This window comes from Gymnoscopelus microlampas (genome assembly GCF_963454915.1).
Source record: "Gymnoscopelus microlampas genome assembly, chromosome: 5".
Lineage (NCBI taxonomy): Eukaryota > Metazoa > Chordata > Actinopteri > Myctophiformes > Myctophidae > Gymnoscopelus > Gymnoscopelus microlampas.
Genome location: NC_139942.1, coordinates 5,297,925 through 5,316,230, shown reverse-complemented (window position 1 = coordinate 5,316,230; position 18,306 = coordinate 5,297,925). Strand labels below are relative to the sequence as shown.

The 18,306-nt window shown below is 45.0% G+C and overlaps 1 protein-coding gene across 1 annotated transcript in view; it reads left to right on the top strand.

The window, feature by feature from the left end:
- Window positions 1-18,306, top strand: part of LOC311044852 (extracellular calcium-sensing receptor-like) — a gene marked incomplete at both ends in the record, with an annotated part of 94,554 nt that overhangs the window by 73,448 nt on the left and 2,800 nt on the right. Inside the window, 3 exons of the mRNA XM_084056667.1 lie at window positions 16,470-16,764; window positions 17,218-17,304; window positions 17,821-18,090. Coding sequence (XP_083912793.1) covers window positions 16,470-16,764; window positions 17,218-17,304; window positions 17,821-18,090 — 652 coding nt within the window. The remainder of the gene's footprint in view (window positions 1-16,469; window positions 16,765-17,217; window positions 17,305-17,820; window positions 18,091-18,306) is intronic.

The following is an 18,306-nucleotide window of genomic DNA, read 5'->3' as shown; positions in this document are numbered from 1 at the left end:
CAGCTGACGTTTAATTTGTATCCACCTGGGTATAGTCTGCTGTTGCCAGACGATCAGAGATGTCCGCCTACCAATACGTCTGAACACTTCTGAATGCAAGGTAGTAGCAAGAACACCAGCGAGAACACAAAACTACGCCCACTGCTTAACAAACCAATGCTGGAGCTCACTAACAACCTGTTCCTCTAGGGGACACAAGGGATGACAGTGACTGTATAGTTTTGCTTCACACCCTGTGTGAAGGAAGCAGTGCCTTTGGGGCGGGGCTTAACTCATTTCAGTTCGTCCCTATTGGTGGTCTGAGTCCACTTACCAAATGTGTACTTGGTAGCATGCTGCAAACTGGAATGATGGCTGTTTAAAGCCCAGCCAATGGGCAGACAGAGGGGGCGGGGCTTAAGTAATTACAGTTCGTCCCTATTGGTGGTTTTAGTCCATGTACAAAATTTGTACTCCGTAGCATGCTGAGAACTTGAGTTATGGCTGGTTAAAGGCCAGCCAATGGGAAGACAGAGGGGGCGGGGCTTCAGCAATTTGTGCTCGTCCCGTATTGGTGCTCTAAGTCCACATACCAAATTTGGACTTGGTGGCATGCTGCAAACTGGAGTTATAGCTGTTTAAAATCCCGTGCTCATCCCGTGCTCATACGGGCGGAGGGACATAACAACGCTGGGGGTCCCTGGACCCCTCTTTGATAACCAGTGGCACGTGTGGCCAATGAGAGGAGAGATGGCATAGGCAATCTCCAAGTCCGTGTGTGTGTGTGTGTGTGTGTGTGTGTGTGCGTGTGTTTGTATGTGTTGCTTCTTTGCCGTGCTCATCCCAGGCTCATACGCCGTGCTCATCCCAGGCTCATACGGACACACACACAGACACGGAGTCAAAGCCAAGTGTAGAGCGGTTGGCACCGCTAAAAAAAGAGGTACCTTACAAGGCAAACACAGGCAAGTCCACACGGTAAATAAGCAGATAGGCCTACTATTAGATTTAACTTTTTAGATTTTTAGCGGTGCCAACCGCTCTACACTTGACTTTGTCTCCGTGTCCGTCGTCCGTATGAGCACGGGATGAGCACGGCAAAGAAGAAACACATACAAACACACGCCACACACACACACACACACACACGGACTTGGAGATTGCCTATGCCATCTCTCCTCTCATTGGCCACACATGGCACTGGTTATCAAAGAGGGGTCCAGGGACCCCCAGCCTACAGTATGTTATGTCCGTCCGCCCGTATGAGCACAGGATGAGCACGGGATTTTAAACAGCTATAACTCCAGTTTCCAGCATGCTACCAAGTCCAAATTTGGTATGTGGACTTAGACCACCAATAGGGACGAGCATGAATTGCTGAAGCCCCGCCCCCTCTGTCTTCCCATTGGCTGGCCTTAAAACAGCCATAACTCAAGTTCGCAGCATGCTACGGAGTACACATTTTGCACATGCACTAAAACCACCAATAGGGACGAACTGTAATTACTTAAGCCCCGCCCCCTCTGTCTGCCCATTGGCTGGGCTTTAAACAGCCATTATTCCAGTTTGCAGCATGCTACCAAGTACACATTTGGTAAGTGGACTCAGACCACCAATAGGGACGAACTGAAATGAGTTAAGCCCCGCCCCAAAGGCACCGCTTCCTTCACACAGGGTGTGATTTTTTGCGGTGCCAACCGCTCTATACGTGGCTTTGACTCGGTGTCTGTGTGTCTGTGTGTCTGTGTGTCTGTCTGTGTGTCCGTATGAGCCTGGGATGAGCACGGCAAAGAAGCAACACATACAAACACACGCACACGCACACACACACACACACACACACACACACACACACACACACACACACACACGGACTTGGAGATGCCTATGCCATCTCTCCTCTCATTCGCCACACGTGCCACCGGTTATCAAAGAGGGGTCCAGGGAACCCCAGGGACGTCCGCCCGTATGAGCACGGGATGAGCACGGGATTTTAAACAGCTATAACTCCAGTTTGCAGCATGTCACCAAGTCCAAATTTGGTATGTGGACTTAGACCACCAATACGGGACAAGTATGAATTGCTCAAGCCCCACCCCCTCTGTCTTCCCATTGGCTGGCCTTTAAACAGCCATAACTCAAGTTCGCAGCATGCTACGGAGTACAAATTTTGTACATGGACTAAAACCACCAATAGGGACGAACTGTAATTACTTAAGCCCCGCTCCCTCTGTCTGCCCATTGGCTGGCCTTTAAACAGCCATCATTCCAGTTTGCAGCATGCTACCAAGTACAAATTTGGTAAGTGGACTCAGACCACCAATAGGGACGAACTGAAATGAGTTAAGCCCCGCCCCAAAGGCACCGCTTCCTTCACTACTCACAGTGAGTAGGGTTTTACACTCCTTTACTCTTTTTGGTAGGGCATTCCACATTTTTGATGAATAGCATGAGAACGAGTTCATTCCCTTTGTTGCGCCAAATCTGGGTTGAACATGATTTGTGGAGCTGCCTCTGGTGTTATGATCATGGACTTGATTCACATTTTGGAAGTATTTTGACAAATACAGGGGGATCCCAATGTTGTAGCGCATCTTGAAGACCAGGCCCATAGCAAGTTGCTGTACTCTGTCCTCAACCCTAAGCCATCCAATTCTAGCAAAATGAGCAGGGGTTAGATGGGTTTGTGATTGAGGCCAAGAAGTAGCCTCACAAGTTTGTTTTGGGATGTTTGGAGCCTTCTTTTTAAGGCCTTGGAGGTGTTGTGATACCATGAAGTGCATGCATAATCATAATGACCTTGTATGAGGGCCCCTGCAAGAATCTTCAGAGTATTCTTACTGACTATACGATCAATCCTCCATAAATAGCGTATTGTTTGGATGACCTTTTTGATCACTTTTTCGGCGTTTTTGTTACCGGAGAGGTTTGCCTCCCAGATAGAACCCAGGTACAGATGTGCCATTTCAAAACTTCAAATGTCCTGCCATCGCCAAGACAGTACATTTTCAGGGGATTCCCAGGGCAATAAGAGGGACAAAGAAGGTCTTTTAAAATGCTGAATTATTTTGATGATCACTGCTTTTATGACGCTAATTAATTTGAGCAACTGGTCAAGGACCTCTTCAAATCACCTTTCGCCTCATAATGAGTCTGACACCTTCTTCAACACACATTCTTTTGTTCTCATGTATATGGATGTCTGTTGAAGGGAAAAACGGGGGTGTGTAGTGACAACTTCTTTTCAGGGGCAAAACAGTGCATTTTTAAGTGCAGACAAGGGAGAAAAAAATGCATTTTCAGGGCACTTTCAGGGAAAGAACAGTAACGTGTGAAGTTTTGAAGTGGCACATCTGTAGGTACGTTCCTCCTTTCTTGTGATAACATCATCACCCACTTTGATCGTGAAACTCTCAGCCTTGCTAAGGTTAGGACTGGACCCAAAGAGGATGGATTCAGTTTTACCCAGGTGTAATGAAAGTTTGTTGTCGGAGAGCCAGATGCAGATCTTGTTGAGTTCAGTGCTGAGAGTTTTCTCAACCTGCAGCCTGTCCCTGTCCGAGACCAGCAGAGCCGAGTCATCTGCGAACAGGAACAGTTTGCAGTCGCAAGCTGAAGACATATCATTCACATATATCAGGAACAGTAAAGGTCCTAGTATACTTCCTTGAGGAACTCCACAAGTCACTGGGAGGGGAGGGGACTGGGTGCCGTTTACTTCCACCACTTGCTCCCTCCCTTCCAGGTAGGATCTCATCCAGTTTACCGACGTATCATCAAAACCTATTGCTTTGAGCTTATTGATCATACTTGGGTGATTAACGGTGTCAAAGGCCTTCTGGAGGTCCAGCATGACCATGCCGCAATACCCTTGTCGACATCTTGTTTGATAGAGTCGTTCAAATAGAGAAGGCATGTGTCAATGGAGTGGTTTGTTTTGAAACCAGATTGAAATTTGTAAATTAGATTGTTCTCGGCAAGGTACTTATCGACCTGTTCATAGACTATTTTTTCCATGACTTTCGAGATGGAGCTTAGAATAGAAATAGGGCGGTAGTTGCCAGGGTCTAATTGGTTCCCTTTTTTGTACAGAGGGGTCACCCTTGCTTTTTTGAAGTCGTTAGGGACCCGTCCCTGTATGATGGAGAGGTTTATTATGTGAGTAATGATTGGAGCAATGGAGGCGGCTGAGTCTTTTAGAAATTTGGCGGGGATGTTGTCGAGTCCAGTGGCTCTGTGTTGTTGGAGTGCACTCAATTTTTTAAACACCTCATCTGTTGTCACAGGGGAGAGTTTAAAATCATCTTTGCGTACACCCTGTTTTTCGTAAAATGAGTCAACATACTCTCCACCATAGCTCCCAGAGTGAGGGGGTAGTTTTTCAACCAAATCTGAGGCTACGGTCGTGGAGAATATGTTGAGGATTTTTCTCACTTCCTGTTTGGTTGTAGTGAGAGAGCCATTAGCCATGAAGTTTATGTTTGTAAACCTGGATTTCAATTTCTTGCTGCAGCCTAGTAGGTTGTTGAATAGCTTCCAAAGCTCTCGTGGTTTGCTTTGATTTTCCTCAATTTTGTCATCGAGGTAACTTTTTTCTGCTAACAGAGCATGCCATTGACTTTGTTTCTTACCTTGTTTCTCTCTTTTTCGAGTTTAGCTATGTGGGATTCGAGACCTTTGTTAAAGCATTTGGCGAGTTTGATCCTACCTTTATGAAACTCAGAACACTTTCTGTTTCTGACTTTTATGGCAGTAAGGATGTCCGAATCCAAAATGTGAATGAATTTGGTTTTGAAACCAAGCCAAGACTCGTCTACCTGTGTGCTGTTTAGAACGTCGGACCAGTCCTGTTCCTCTAGTCTGTGATCTAAGTCCTCACTCTTGTAGTTTTTGAGGTCTCTGATCGTGACTGATTTGTGGTAACCGGTCTTAGGTTTACGTTTCTTTCTGGTGCAAAAGATCATGTTATGATCAGATATGCCACAGGTAGAAACACCACTATTGAGGATTTTGTCCTTTTTGTTAGAATGAGATCTATGGTAGTTTGAGTGGAAACACTCAGCCTTGTGGGCTGAGTGATCAGCTGGTGGAGTGAGTGCCGATTACAAAACCCCCTGAATGACTTAAACACTGACGCTTCCTTACGGAGCATGTCTGTGTTAAAGTCACCAAGAAGTATCGTCTCCGCATGGTCCACCTTAGCTAAACACTCCTCAAGTCTATCATAGAAATCAGTCTGGTTAGGACGTCTGTATATGGTACCGACTAGCACAGGTTTGGCATGTTTAAAAATGATCTCGACCCACACAATGGCTGCATCTTTCAGGTCTTCGCGAAGGATGCAGTCATTGGGCCTCATGCAGCAATAAGTTCCTAATGTTTCCTCTTACATTTCTTCCTAAGTGAATTCCTAAGAGAAGTTGAGTCAGATTCATGAAACGTTCTTAAAAGGCAGAATTGTTCGTAACTATGTTCTTGATGATGATGAATCCCAATCCTCGTAACTTGAAGGGGTGTGCCAGTTCATCCTAATTACCACAGGGAGCCGCCCCACCAATCCCCATATAAGGCATGACTGCATGGCTCTGCCTGCAGTCACACCTGTGTGTGATTGCTGCACACAGAAATCACAGGAAATCACACACAGAAATAAAATTGAGAGAATGAAGTAAAGAATACCTAAACTATAAGTCTACAGATGGTGGAACACCAGACTCCAAACATAAAAATAAATTAATTAATAGTTCTGTGGAGGTACTTCTGAAGTGAACAGCATATTATTTTATTTAATTAATGAATGTATTTTATTTTATTATTTCTCTTACATTAATCAACATATCACCACTAGACATCAATGTACATTTGCTGAAATTAGCTGTTAAAAATTATCCATATTTCATGTTCAGGAGTAGCGTTAGTAGTGGATATAAAACATTTTATTACTGAAAGCTGGTGGGTAGATATGGAGGGTCTTTAAGGTAGCAGCTGCTTGGTATGTAATGGGGTGGAAATAGGGGTGTGGTGGGTGATATGGTGGTGCGAGGAGGGGTGTAGGGGGCTATGTGGGGGTATGGGGATGGGTATGACGGGTGGGTATAGGTATGGGGCTTGGGCTTCAACTCAACCGGGTCCGTTTGGGTTTGATTGTAATTTCAGACCCGTTTCAAACATTTTAATGTCAAGGACCCACAAATTGACATGCATTTGGCTGCAGACCCCCACCTGAAAATATTTTCTGCCAGGGAAAATGTTTCAAGATTTATCTAAATGTCTCGAAAATAGCCGATCTACAAGCTCAAATGCCCAGTAATGGGACGTGTTGTGAGCTTGTAGATCGGCTATTTTCAAACAAAGTATAAAATAGGGTTAAAGTGATTAAACTGTTCTTCGTTTGCTGTGGACCCCCTGAAACTCCCTGAAGGACCCCCGGGGGTCCCCAGACCACACTTTGAGAACCGCTGCTCTAAAGATATGATAAAAATATTATTGTAATTTAAATCCTATATTATACAACTGTAGAATTGAAGAAACTTCGAGAATTAATTATTTTTGCACAAATATGTCACACTTAAGAACTCAAAGGCCAGCCTAAGAGTGCTCATCAGTGTGTGTAGATTCTGTTCTTACCTGAGAACAGATCATAGCTAAGAAAACATTGGAGTATACCAAAATCTTCTTAAAAACCTCTTAAATGGGTCTAAGAAAAAAAATCCTCTTAAGAAAGTGTGCGTAGATTCTGTTCTTACCTAAGAACAGATCACAGCTAAGAAAACATTGGAGAATACCAAAATCTTCTTAAAAACTTCTTAAGTGGGTTTAAGAAGAAATTTCCTCATTCAGCAAGTACCGTTGCTGAATGAGGCCCACTGGGCCGGATTCATAAAGAGAGTCGTAAATATGGTGTAAATAAAGTGCGTAAAGGAGTTCGTATTTTTGGTACTCACAAACGAACGTGCAATTCAAAAAGGGGTTTGTATATGACAGAGACGTGCGTATGACCAGTATGACCAGGTGTGATGATTACTCTCTGGAAGGCTGCATCCAACAGCATCCAACTTCAACGTCACCGTGCTGAACCGTGCCAAACAGTGTTGCCATGTCCGCTTATTATAAGCGAATTTGGACTTATTTTTCTGTAAAGTTGCTTGTAAATATTGGGAGCTGTGGGATGCGTTTTTTTGGGCTACTGCTCTACATTATTGTATGGTAGGCTACTTGAGTAAATCTACTTAGTTACTTTGCACCACATGCTTTGAATATTTTTTCACAGAAATCCGTAAATGGCAACAAACCACTCCGTTGCCATTGAAAAGCATTGGCAGACTCCGACCTTATAAGCAGATTTAAAGTTTGGTGTGTACTGCACCCTTAGGGCGCGCTCCCACCGCACTTTTATTTTACCTCTGGGGCAGAATCTGCCAATGCTTTGTCAATGCAAATGCATGGATTCTTGGAAAAAATCAGCAAGACCAAGAATCCACCCATTTGCATTGACAAAGCATTGGCAGATTCTGCCCCAGAGGTAAAATAAAAGTGCGTGGGAGCGCGCCCTTAAGCTTAAAATTAGGAAAATTGTCTTTTAGCACCAGGTGCACATTGTTACTAATTTCCAATAAAGTCTTTCAGAACCACCTATGTGTACCTGTTAGTTTGTATCTGCACTGCAGAAGAAAGTATGTTTCCTCCTGCTCTGTTAAGTGTATTTTGTTTTCTAACTAAACAGTTTTTGATATGGAACTACTTGTGCATGCATCTAATAGTGAGTGTTGTGTGGGTGAAAGGAAGTTTCTCAAAAGTTTGAGGAGGTTTACCATGACCATGAGTTTCCTACATAAAACAAAATGGAGATTACCTGTCAATCTTGGAACTTTCATCTTTCTTTATGTGAACTTCTAAAGGATGCATCACTGCTAATATTACAACTAAAGCATTGGACATTTTCCCCAAAATGGAAAGGAATATTCCATGGATAATGTTTTAATTTTTATTTATTCATAATGGTGAAGGATTTCACTGCTTGCTGGTTTATTCTTCTTTGGAGATTTTCATTATGTAAACACTTATTTAGACTTGAACAGACCCTATTTCACTCTTATATGTTGGGGAGGAACTTCGCCCCATCATTTGAATCCTCCTTTTCGGTGTCCCTCATCCTCATCAGATTGTTCTGGAGTTCAATTCCACATTGCTGTGCTGCCTTACTGGTTGTAATGTTGGACATCATAACCATAGAGTTATAGAATTGGACTAGACACTGTACGAAGATTGCCTGTCAATCTTGAAACTTTCATTTTTATGTTAACCTATAAAGGATGTATTACCCCCCCCCCATGGGTAACCTTTTAATTTACATTGTTTGTTCAAAAATGGTGAAGGATTTCACTGCTTGGATACACCATAGAGTTGTAGAATTGGAACTACACTTTCTTGGTGTTTGCATACACACACACCCACATGTACACAGAAAACTTTCATGAAGATTCGCTGTCGATCTTGTGAACTTCTAAAGGATGTATTACTGCTAATAAAACAACAAAAACATAGGAAACCTTTCTCACGAAATGGAAGGGAATATTTCATGGATAATGTATCTTCTTTGGACATTTTCATTATGTAAACGTTCGGTTACGCTGTAACCTTTGTTCTCTGAGTGAAGAGACTATCTCTCCACCCAACATATTTCATATGTATGGGGAATGACCCCACCTCGCATAGAACGTGGATATTTCTTTAAGACACACCAGTCCTACTGGCAAGCCCAGCCCTATATAAGGCCCGGCTGTGCGTGATTACACTGGTTTTACTTGATCGACACCGCTGACGAGCGACATCTAGGTGGAGAGATAGGGGAGGCATGCGTTAATCCGACAGACCTTTTCTCCGACTATGTGGCATCCGCGTGCGGTTAGGGTTAGGGTGCGGGTTTGGTTCGGGTTTACTGTTTAATGTCGGAGCACTGCGCTGTCGGAGGAATGCGCTGTCGGACTAACGTATTGCACCCGAGAGATAGTCTCTTCACTCAGAGAACAAAGGTTACAGCGTAACCGAACGTTCTCTATCGTATCGAGACTATCTCACCACCCAACATATTTCATATGTATGGGGAACTCTGTAAGACACCTCGTGAGGAAGCGAAGCAGTCCCAGACCCCAGAGCCAACACCAGCGGGCTACGACCCAGCACATACTGACGTTAAAATATTTTACAATTATGTCCAATTTAAAATATTAGTATGTACAATTAGCATATTTCCAATTAAGTACATTTCACAATATGTACAGTACAAGTATGTACAATTTTAAAATATTTACAAGTATGTACAATTTTAAAATATTTACAACTATGTACAATTTCAAAATATTTACAACTATGTACAATTTATAATATGTACAAGTATGTACACTGTAGAATATTTACAAATATGTACAACTGAAAATATGTACAACCCCTGGGGCGGCCGGACAGCCAGACGCCATCCGCCGCTAAATGCCTGGGCGCAAGGCGCTACCCAGGGCCCGGCCCCGCAAGACGCTAAGGCCAGTGACCACAGGGGTGAAGGGCTTCTCAAGCCAGCCCGCCAGACGCAAGGCCGACTTGACTGGTGAAGGTGACAGTGACACCTACCGCTGAGCCATACGCAAGACCGACTCCCCAAAGGGAGCGGATGCCGCCACGTTCAGCCGGTAGAACCGGGTGAATGTCGATGGAGTCGACCATGTTGCTGCTGTGCAGATCTCTGACAGCGATGCACCATTCCATAGAGCCCAGGAGGCCGCCATTCCACGGGTGGAGTGTGCCCGCACACCAAGCGGCACTGGTACTCCTGCCTGTGTGTATGCCTGCTGGATCACTTCTGTGATCCAGTGGGACAGTCTGGCCTTCGACAGCGCTCTACCCATGCACTCCTGCTTAACCCATTTAGACCTGAGGCCGATTCTAAAAACGCCTTCTAAAACCTAACCTAAGATTTCTGAAAATGTTTGTATAGCAACAACTAATGAGACACAGAGGTGGCTCCCGGATTCAAAGGTATAACAACGTATAGGTGGCAGCAGGTCTAAATGGGTTAAAGCACACGAAGAGCTGGTCCGTTACTCTGTGGGCACGTGTGGCCCTGATGTATGACTCCAGTGCCCTAACAGGGCAGAGAGGGGACCGATTCTGTCCCCGTACTCCATCTGTCTGTATGTCAAAGAGAGGACCGAGCTCGATCACCTGGTTGAGATGTGCCTCTGAGATTACTTTGGGGAGAAAGGCCGGGTTGGGACGTAACACTACTCTTCCATCGTCCGGCCTAAACCTGCACAGCTCCTCATGGACAGACAGAGCTTGCAACTCCCCTATTATTTTTGCCGACGTGACCGCCAACAAGAATGCTGTCTTGAGTGACAGCCATTTTAGACTTGCTGACTCCAGGGGTTCGAAGGGGGCTCGTTGTAGAGCCTCCAGGACCAATCCCAGGTCCCAAGGTGGAACCGGTGGGGCCCTAGCCCGAGCTCTGAGTCTCCTGGCGCCCTTCAGGAAGAGTGTAACCAGGTTACAGCATTCTGCAGAAAGCCTGCACTCCCCTACACGGGCAGCCTTGATGGCAGCCACCATACCCCTAAGGGTTGAAAAAGCTTTCCCTTTGTCCAACTGATCCTGCAGGAAAAGCAGGATCTCTCGTGACCCACACAAGAGTGGGTCTGCTTGGTGCTCCCGACACCATAGCTCAAATAACACCCATCTGTATGAGTCTATGGCCCTTGTAGATGGAGCTCTTGCCCCTTGCAGGGTTCGCACCACTGTGTGTGGCAGACCCATTGCCAGGAGGCCGGCCCTCTCAGGGTCCAGGCCCAAAGCGTCAGGACGAAGGCGATGTCCCTCGGGGGCCTCTGCCCCGAGCTCTGCCGCCACGCCGACCGCCGCGCCTCCGACTACTCTGCCTAGAGGCATCCAATATACTGCCCTGCCAAGGTAAAGAGCAGTAACTACGAAAAGAAAAATCACTGAAAAATCTGTTCTTGAGGTAATTGTTTACCCCCCAAAATCAAAAAGGCTAATTTGACCTTTGGGATACACAAATAAGTCGGCGTGTCCAAAAACGTAGTTACTGCTCTTTACCTTGGCAGGGCAGTATAGTCCTCAGGTCGTCCAAGAGCCCCTGAGGGTTCCCAGCCTGCTCCCTGCCTGCAGCCGCTGGTGCCCTACGCACACCCCTGCGGCGGCCGAAGGAACCGGACACATCCTGTGCACATCTACGGGCTTCCTGAGCTCGTTGCAGCAAGACACTGGCTCCTTGGCCAAACATGGCCGATGGCTCAACGGGCATACCAGTAACCTGTAAACTGATTGTATGACATTCTATAGTAGTTGTGTATATCTGTCTGTCTCTTATATGTCATCATGATTTGTGTGCATGGGGAACTCATTTGAAACAAGCTCAGTGCTTTTATGAGTCTTCCAGTTTAGTAGACCTTGTATTGTGAATTTGTACTTCCATGTACTGTTGTTCTCATGTCTTACTAAATAAAGTACATCAATCAATCAATCAATCAAGCTTCATCAGACAGGCTCGGTCCTCCTGCTGCAGCCTGGACTGGGACAGCAGCAGATGGCGCCTCACCGACCAGAGAGCAGCCAGCGCCTTGCCCGCTGCCTGTTCTTTGAACAGCTTGGGGAGTATGCACGCTAGTTGCTGTAGCTCTTCAATGAGGTCGGGGCTATTCTCGTCCCCCAAGCGCTGTGTGAGCTGGCGCTGGTATAGTGACAGAATAGCCCCTGTGTTAGCTAGCCGCGTCTGGACTGCCATGGCTCCGTGCATCTTAGCCAGTAAGGCCTCCATCACCCTACAGTTCTTACTGGGGGCACCTGCCACGCCCAGAATAGATTTTGAGGGCAAGATAAATGCGGCCAAGGTCCTGTCCACAGGGGGCAGCCGGTCGCAACCGATGTTCCCCCCATCTGTGGTAGCAGCAAGTTGCCTGCCCTCTTTGGAGAGGCGGAAGGGCCGGGAGGGGTCACCCCACTGTCCCCGGATCAACTTCTCGAAATCTTCGAGGATAGGAACTGAGAAGGGAGGCGCTGCAGCCTCCCCGATGTCATCGAAGAGGGAGGGGGCAGAGACTTCTGCTGATGTAATGATCCCCAGGGTCCTCGATGCCCTTTCTACCAGACCCTGAATGATGGGGGCCAACGGAGTGCGCTCATCGCCCTCTTCATCCTCTGTATCCTGTGGCTGGGCAGAGGGAATGGCCTCCTCATCTAGGACTGGGCAGAGGGAATGGCCTCCTCACGGCCAAACAGAAGAGAAGAAATAGAGAATATATATATATATTCTCTATTTCTTCTCTTCTGTTTGGCCGTGCTTAGAATAGGGATTTATAGGAATTGAGCAATTTGCCACAATTTATACAGCTTGCATTACCTAATCAAGGCAATAGCCGGTACCCTAAGACTCTGGCACGGGTCTCCAGCCTCAGCCTGGAGCTCCCCAAACAGTTCCTGATTCTGTGTTGTGGAACGCGCACCACAATGCAGAATCGCACCTATGTGTAGCCGGCTCCGCCGTACAACACACCATATATGGTGCGCCCCGCTTGGCCCCCGGCAGTATGGATGCTCTCCGCTGGTATCACCAGCGGAACTGTGCCACAGCTGCGTAAACCGACACAGTCGGTGATACACTGTATAGCGCGCAATGACTGTCCAGGGGACCCCTGGCCAACCAGCGTGTTCTGTCTAGTGCCACTGCCACCAGCTCCATAGACAGAACTCCGCCACGAACGTGTGAACCGACACGATCGGTAATACGCCGTATAGCGGGCTATAATGGCCACCCAGGGTATATTTTGGCAGACCACCAGCGCGCCTCGTCAAGTGTTCCCACTGACGAGACTCCGCCACGAGCGCGTGAACCGGCCTCACCGGTAATGCGCCGTATAGCGGGTATAATGGCTGCCCCGTTTGTTATGTTTGCAACAGACCACCAGCGCGCCCCGTCAAGTGTTACCACTGACGAGACTCCGCCACGGACGCGTGAACCGGCCTCGCCGGTAATACGCCGTATAGCGGGTATAATGGCTGTTTTAAGTGTGTTTAATCAGACCACCAGCGCGCCCCGTCAAGTGTCCCCACTGACGAAACGCGTGAACCGACCTAGCCGGTGATACGCCGTATAGCAGGCTATTAGTGACTGCACACTTACTCACTTTGTTTGTTTGGACTATACACGAGCGGTGACAGCAACCCCAAGAGGAGCGCCTTGACACCGGCTCTCTGACTGCAACTCGCAGTGGATTCCAGCGGCTGCCAACCCGTGAGTAGTTTCGACCAGAGGCGTCAATTGGGTATGGCAGGCTATTGCAGCTGCCATACCCTGGCTCCAGGGGGAAAAAAATAAAATGCAGGCCTACTTTGCGTTTAAAATCTTGATTTTATCAACTAACTGGCTGTGCACAGCGGAGGAGCAGTGGAGCCTGTCATCAAGGGGCGGGCCGAGTGTGTGTGTGTGTGTGTGTGTGTGTGTGTGTGTGTGTGTGTGTGTGTGTGTGTGTGTGTGTGTGTGTGTGTGTGTGTGTGTGTGTGTGTCGAGACACGAGAGAAAACCCAGCCCAATTAAAACACTCGCCCCAAAACACACTCGCCCCTATGTTTTTCGCCGACCGAGGCCGCCAGATATACCCGGGGCGAGTGTGTTTTGGCTTTTGGGGCGAGTGTTTTTGGACGAGGCGTTCTTGTGAACAAGTAGTGAATTAAATCACGTGTCGCCGGTGGAATACAAGTCGGAAAGAAAATAATCAGGAGCTCAACAACATATAAGAGGATACATGAGCTATAAATCTGTGCTAGATGCAAAGTGTGCATATTTAAGCAAGTATTTTAAAACAGTGAAAGCTACTCAAAGCGACTCAAACTAACGACCACGTTGTGAATAATTATAAACAAACAACCTCCTGGTGCTTCCAAGTTGGGGGGTAATTTGACCAAAACCGAAGGTATTGAAGAGGAGAATGTTATGGTCATCAGAGATCAGAGGATCTAGCAGCTGCCATTCTGATAATGTTAGGAGCAATGGACCAGGCAACAGTGAAACTACGAGCAGGTAGGGTCCCGTCCAAAGTGTTTCTAAATGGACTGCAGTCTGCACAGAACCCTATCCATCAGATCCAAAGTATTATTATCATACTCCTATTACAGAGAAGATTTCATACCCCCCACTTTTTTTTCATACCCCCTACTTTTTGCAAATTTAATTGTGTTTAATCTTTTTGATAATAAATCGGTAAAATCATATTTTCCACAAAAATACTGTTGTCCTATTCTATATAACTATTTTCTGCTCAGAAGACCACACTCTTGACTGCTTGGTGGAAATCAAAAAATCTGTGTAATCACGCACAGCCGGGCCTTATATAGGGCTGGGCGTGCCAGTAGGACTGGTGTGTGTCTTAAAGAAATATCCACGTTCTATGCGAGGTGGGGTCATTCCCCATACATATGAAATATGTTGGGTGGAGAGATAGTCTCGATACGATAGAGAACACTTATTTTAGACTTGAACAGACGCTATTCCACTATATTCTGTATGTTGTACTTGGGAGGAACTTCACCCGATTGTTTGAATCCTCCTGTTCACGGTGTCCCTCATCCTCATCAGATTATTCTAGAGTTCAAATTCATATTGCTGTACTGCCACCACTGTTTGTAATGTTGGACATCATAACCATAGAGTTATATTGGACCTACACTTCCTGTTTTTTTTTGCTTGGGTTTCACTACAGACAATATGAAGATTCCCTGTCAATCTTGAAACTTACATTTTCTGTGAACTTCACAGGGGCATCCAACTGCCTTTGATTTAAAAAGCCCTGCAGTGTCCCTTTTTTCCATGTAATTCCAGTGGATTTGTGTTTTATATTAATACCAATAGAGCATTTTTTGAACGATGTCAGTAGAATTATGTAAAACACCCATCATAATGATAATGATAAGGGTAATGATAATACGTTTATTTTGTATAGGCCTTTCTAAATGAAGTTACAAAGTGCTTTTACAGACATGTCAAAACAAAAAATAAAACAACCAAGCGGTAAAAACAACATAAATACAACAATATGCATCAGTAGAAGTAAAGCCTACCAGTTAAAAGCAAATAAACTTAAAGCCGTGATTTTCAGTTATGTTTCCCCCCCCTAAAACATAATCATCAGGTATTATGGTTATACTAGGAGGAAGATTTTTTTCAAAAAAGTGTACAGAAATTGTTAAAATTTTGTTTTTATGTGGACACGCCTCCATTTCATTAAGTATACCTGGTTCTCACCTTAGCACCTCCTCCACCACCTTAGCACCACCCACCTGTCCTAGTCCCTCCTCCTCCTCATGCCCACACCTGTTGTGTTATGATAATGAGGGGGAGGGTATGTTTTTACTATGTCACTAAAGCGCTGTTTTTCTATTGCCACGTTTGACCCTCAAGGTTTCAGCCTCCAGGTAGAAACTCAAAATAGTCAGAGAAGACATAAAACACCATAAAAACACCGCCAGGGGGCTTAATGAAGTTCTATCAACCTCATAGACACATGAAAAACAGAAAAAGTGCAAAACCATGGCACCACCTTTATAACCTCATTAAATGGTCCAGTACAATACCACCAACTAGTGGGCAGAAGAGTGAATTCCAGGGCTAAAATGCGTAAGCATGCACAGACAGATTGAAACATTGTAGCCTACCACTGTGTCCTAAAAAGAGACAATTGCTGTTCCTAGATCCCCTTGTCCAATACACACCCCTCGACCAACATCCTCCCAATCTGTCGGAAGGGGTAAAAACAACATCAAGGCCAAAAACATGCACGCATACGGTGGCATCCATAGTGTAATTGATAAGTGAAAGAACACACACAATTATTTTGATACTATTGTACGTTAAGCCCTGCCTTTACTGTCTCTGCTAGAAAGGTGCTGTGAAAGATTACGTAATGGTGGTACAGGGGATGGCAGAGCATTGATGGGTGGTGTAAAAGATTACGTAGTGGCATCAGATGGCACAGGGGACGGCATAGCACTGTGTATAAAATGTAGCAACTGGACAATGGATTTAGAAAGGGGGGAGGGTGTTAGACAGAGGAGGACAGTCATGAGGGTTTCACTAGACACACACCTGCTTTCATACATGTACTTGACCTTGATATTGTGCTCTTCATTCTCTGCTTTGTCTTCCTCACCTTCCTCTTCTTGTGAGTTACAGGAACAGTTTCATTTGAACAGAGTTTATAAGGCTGGAGACTTTATCCTGGGTGGCTTGTTTCATATCCACCTCTACTCTGTCTACTCTGAGTTGTCTTTCACGTCCAAGCAACAGGAGCCAGCTTGCTATAAGTGAGTATCACAAGTACAATAGCAAGCAAGAAAATAACTTGTTTTTATTGATAGTACCATAGGATTAGTTGATTTTGTATATTTCTACCAAGATACACATGTATGGTTACAGTGGATTTTTGTGTTAGGTTTCACCTTGAAGGCTTCAGGTGTGCACAGACCATGGCTTTTGCCATTAATGAGATCAACAGAAACAGCAGCCTACTACCCAATGTGACTCTGGGATATAGTCTCTATGATACCTGTATCTCGCTTGGAGTTACATTCCGTACAACATTGTCATTGGTCACTGGGAGAGAGGAACAGTTTCAATTGGATGAGAGATGTGTTGGCTCCCCTCCAGTACTAGGAATTGTGGGTGCATATTCTTCAACTAATTCTATTGCTATTGCTAGAATATTAGGTTTATACAGAGTGTCCCAGGTAAGTTTCCTATTTGAATCCCCTTTAACCATGACATATTTCATGCCTAATTTTGGTTACTTTGTTATTTACCAATCTAAAATATGATAAATAATGCATTTAGTCATTTTTTACAGCTTGAAAGACATACAACATAATTTATCGTTGCTGTCGAGCTGAAACCTTTTTCGTACATAAATGCCCTAATTTGTCATACTACAGTGTCACACAGAAGTACCAACAATAGCCGATCTACAATCTTACAAGCTTACATCCTTACACAACATGAAAAAGTGTAAAGGTTAAAGTGTTTCTGTGGGTTTCTGTGGGACACGGGTGAGGGCTGATTATATATTATAACAAAGGTATTATTGTTATATTATCTCATGCTCATATGCTCTTATTCTCTGTTTGCAGTGGACAGTTGTTAATTATTTAATATATTCAAGAACAGATGTGTTGTACCTTTTGTAGGTCAGTTACTCTTCCACCTGTGCCTGTCTGAGTGACCATAACCAGTTCCCATCCTTCTATAGAACAATCCCAAGTGACGCCTTCCAGGTGAATTTATATAGACTATAGATCTGTTGGTATATAGTAGTACAGTGGTCATGTCATATGTTAGACCTTTTCTATTGTGGAATCTGTGTAGGAGATTCACTGATTCACTATGTGAATAGTCTCGCGTAGCCAGACAACTATTCCACAATCTCTGAACGCTATATAGAGTCTGGAACTACAACTCCCAAAATCCGAGAGAGGAAACTGGCAGTTCCGTTCACGAAAATATATTTTTAAATTTCTTTACACTTTACTTTTTAATTTCCATTTCTGCTAAGCAGCAAGCTATATATACTTAGATGATTTGTATTTATATTAGGATAAATTTGCGCGACTGTAAAGACGAAACGGAAGTGGGGAGGAGGCTTCACATCCGGTTTATATTCTAATCATGATCAGAGCTTTCGAGTCCCAGACTGTATGACCGGAAACATTTGAAAATTGTGGGAGGCAACAGTCTGGTAACGTGAGATTACTATGTGAATAATGCAGCCTAAGCACTTATCCCTCCATTAGGTACGAGCTATGCTCCAGATTATGAGGTGGTTCAGGTGGACCTGGGTCGGAATGCTGGTGATTGATGATGACTATGGACACAATGCTGCCAGATCCTTCCAGTCTGAGCTGGCCCAGTCTGGTTTGGCTTGTCTAGCGTATGTGGAGGTTGTGCCCAAGGACTCTGACCCAGATGAACTTCAGAGGATTGTCTCTGTGATGAAGAAATCCACAGCTCGTGTGGTCATTTCATTTGTATTTGAGAGCCGTATGGCTATACTCCTGGAGGAGGTTATGTGTATTATTCTGATGCATTCATAATTATAAGGAATTATGAAATTAGCTATATTGAAGTGCACGCACTCTTTCAGAAAAACAAAACACAATGCAATTTAATCACTCTAGATTCATCCATTTAAATGCTCAGCAATTGTGTGCTTATTTTACACATGTTCTTATTTCCAGTGCTTCTGTATACAATAAGAAAACAGATAATAACACCAATCA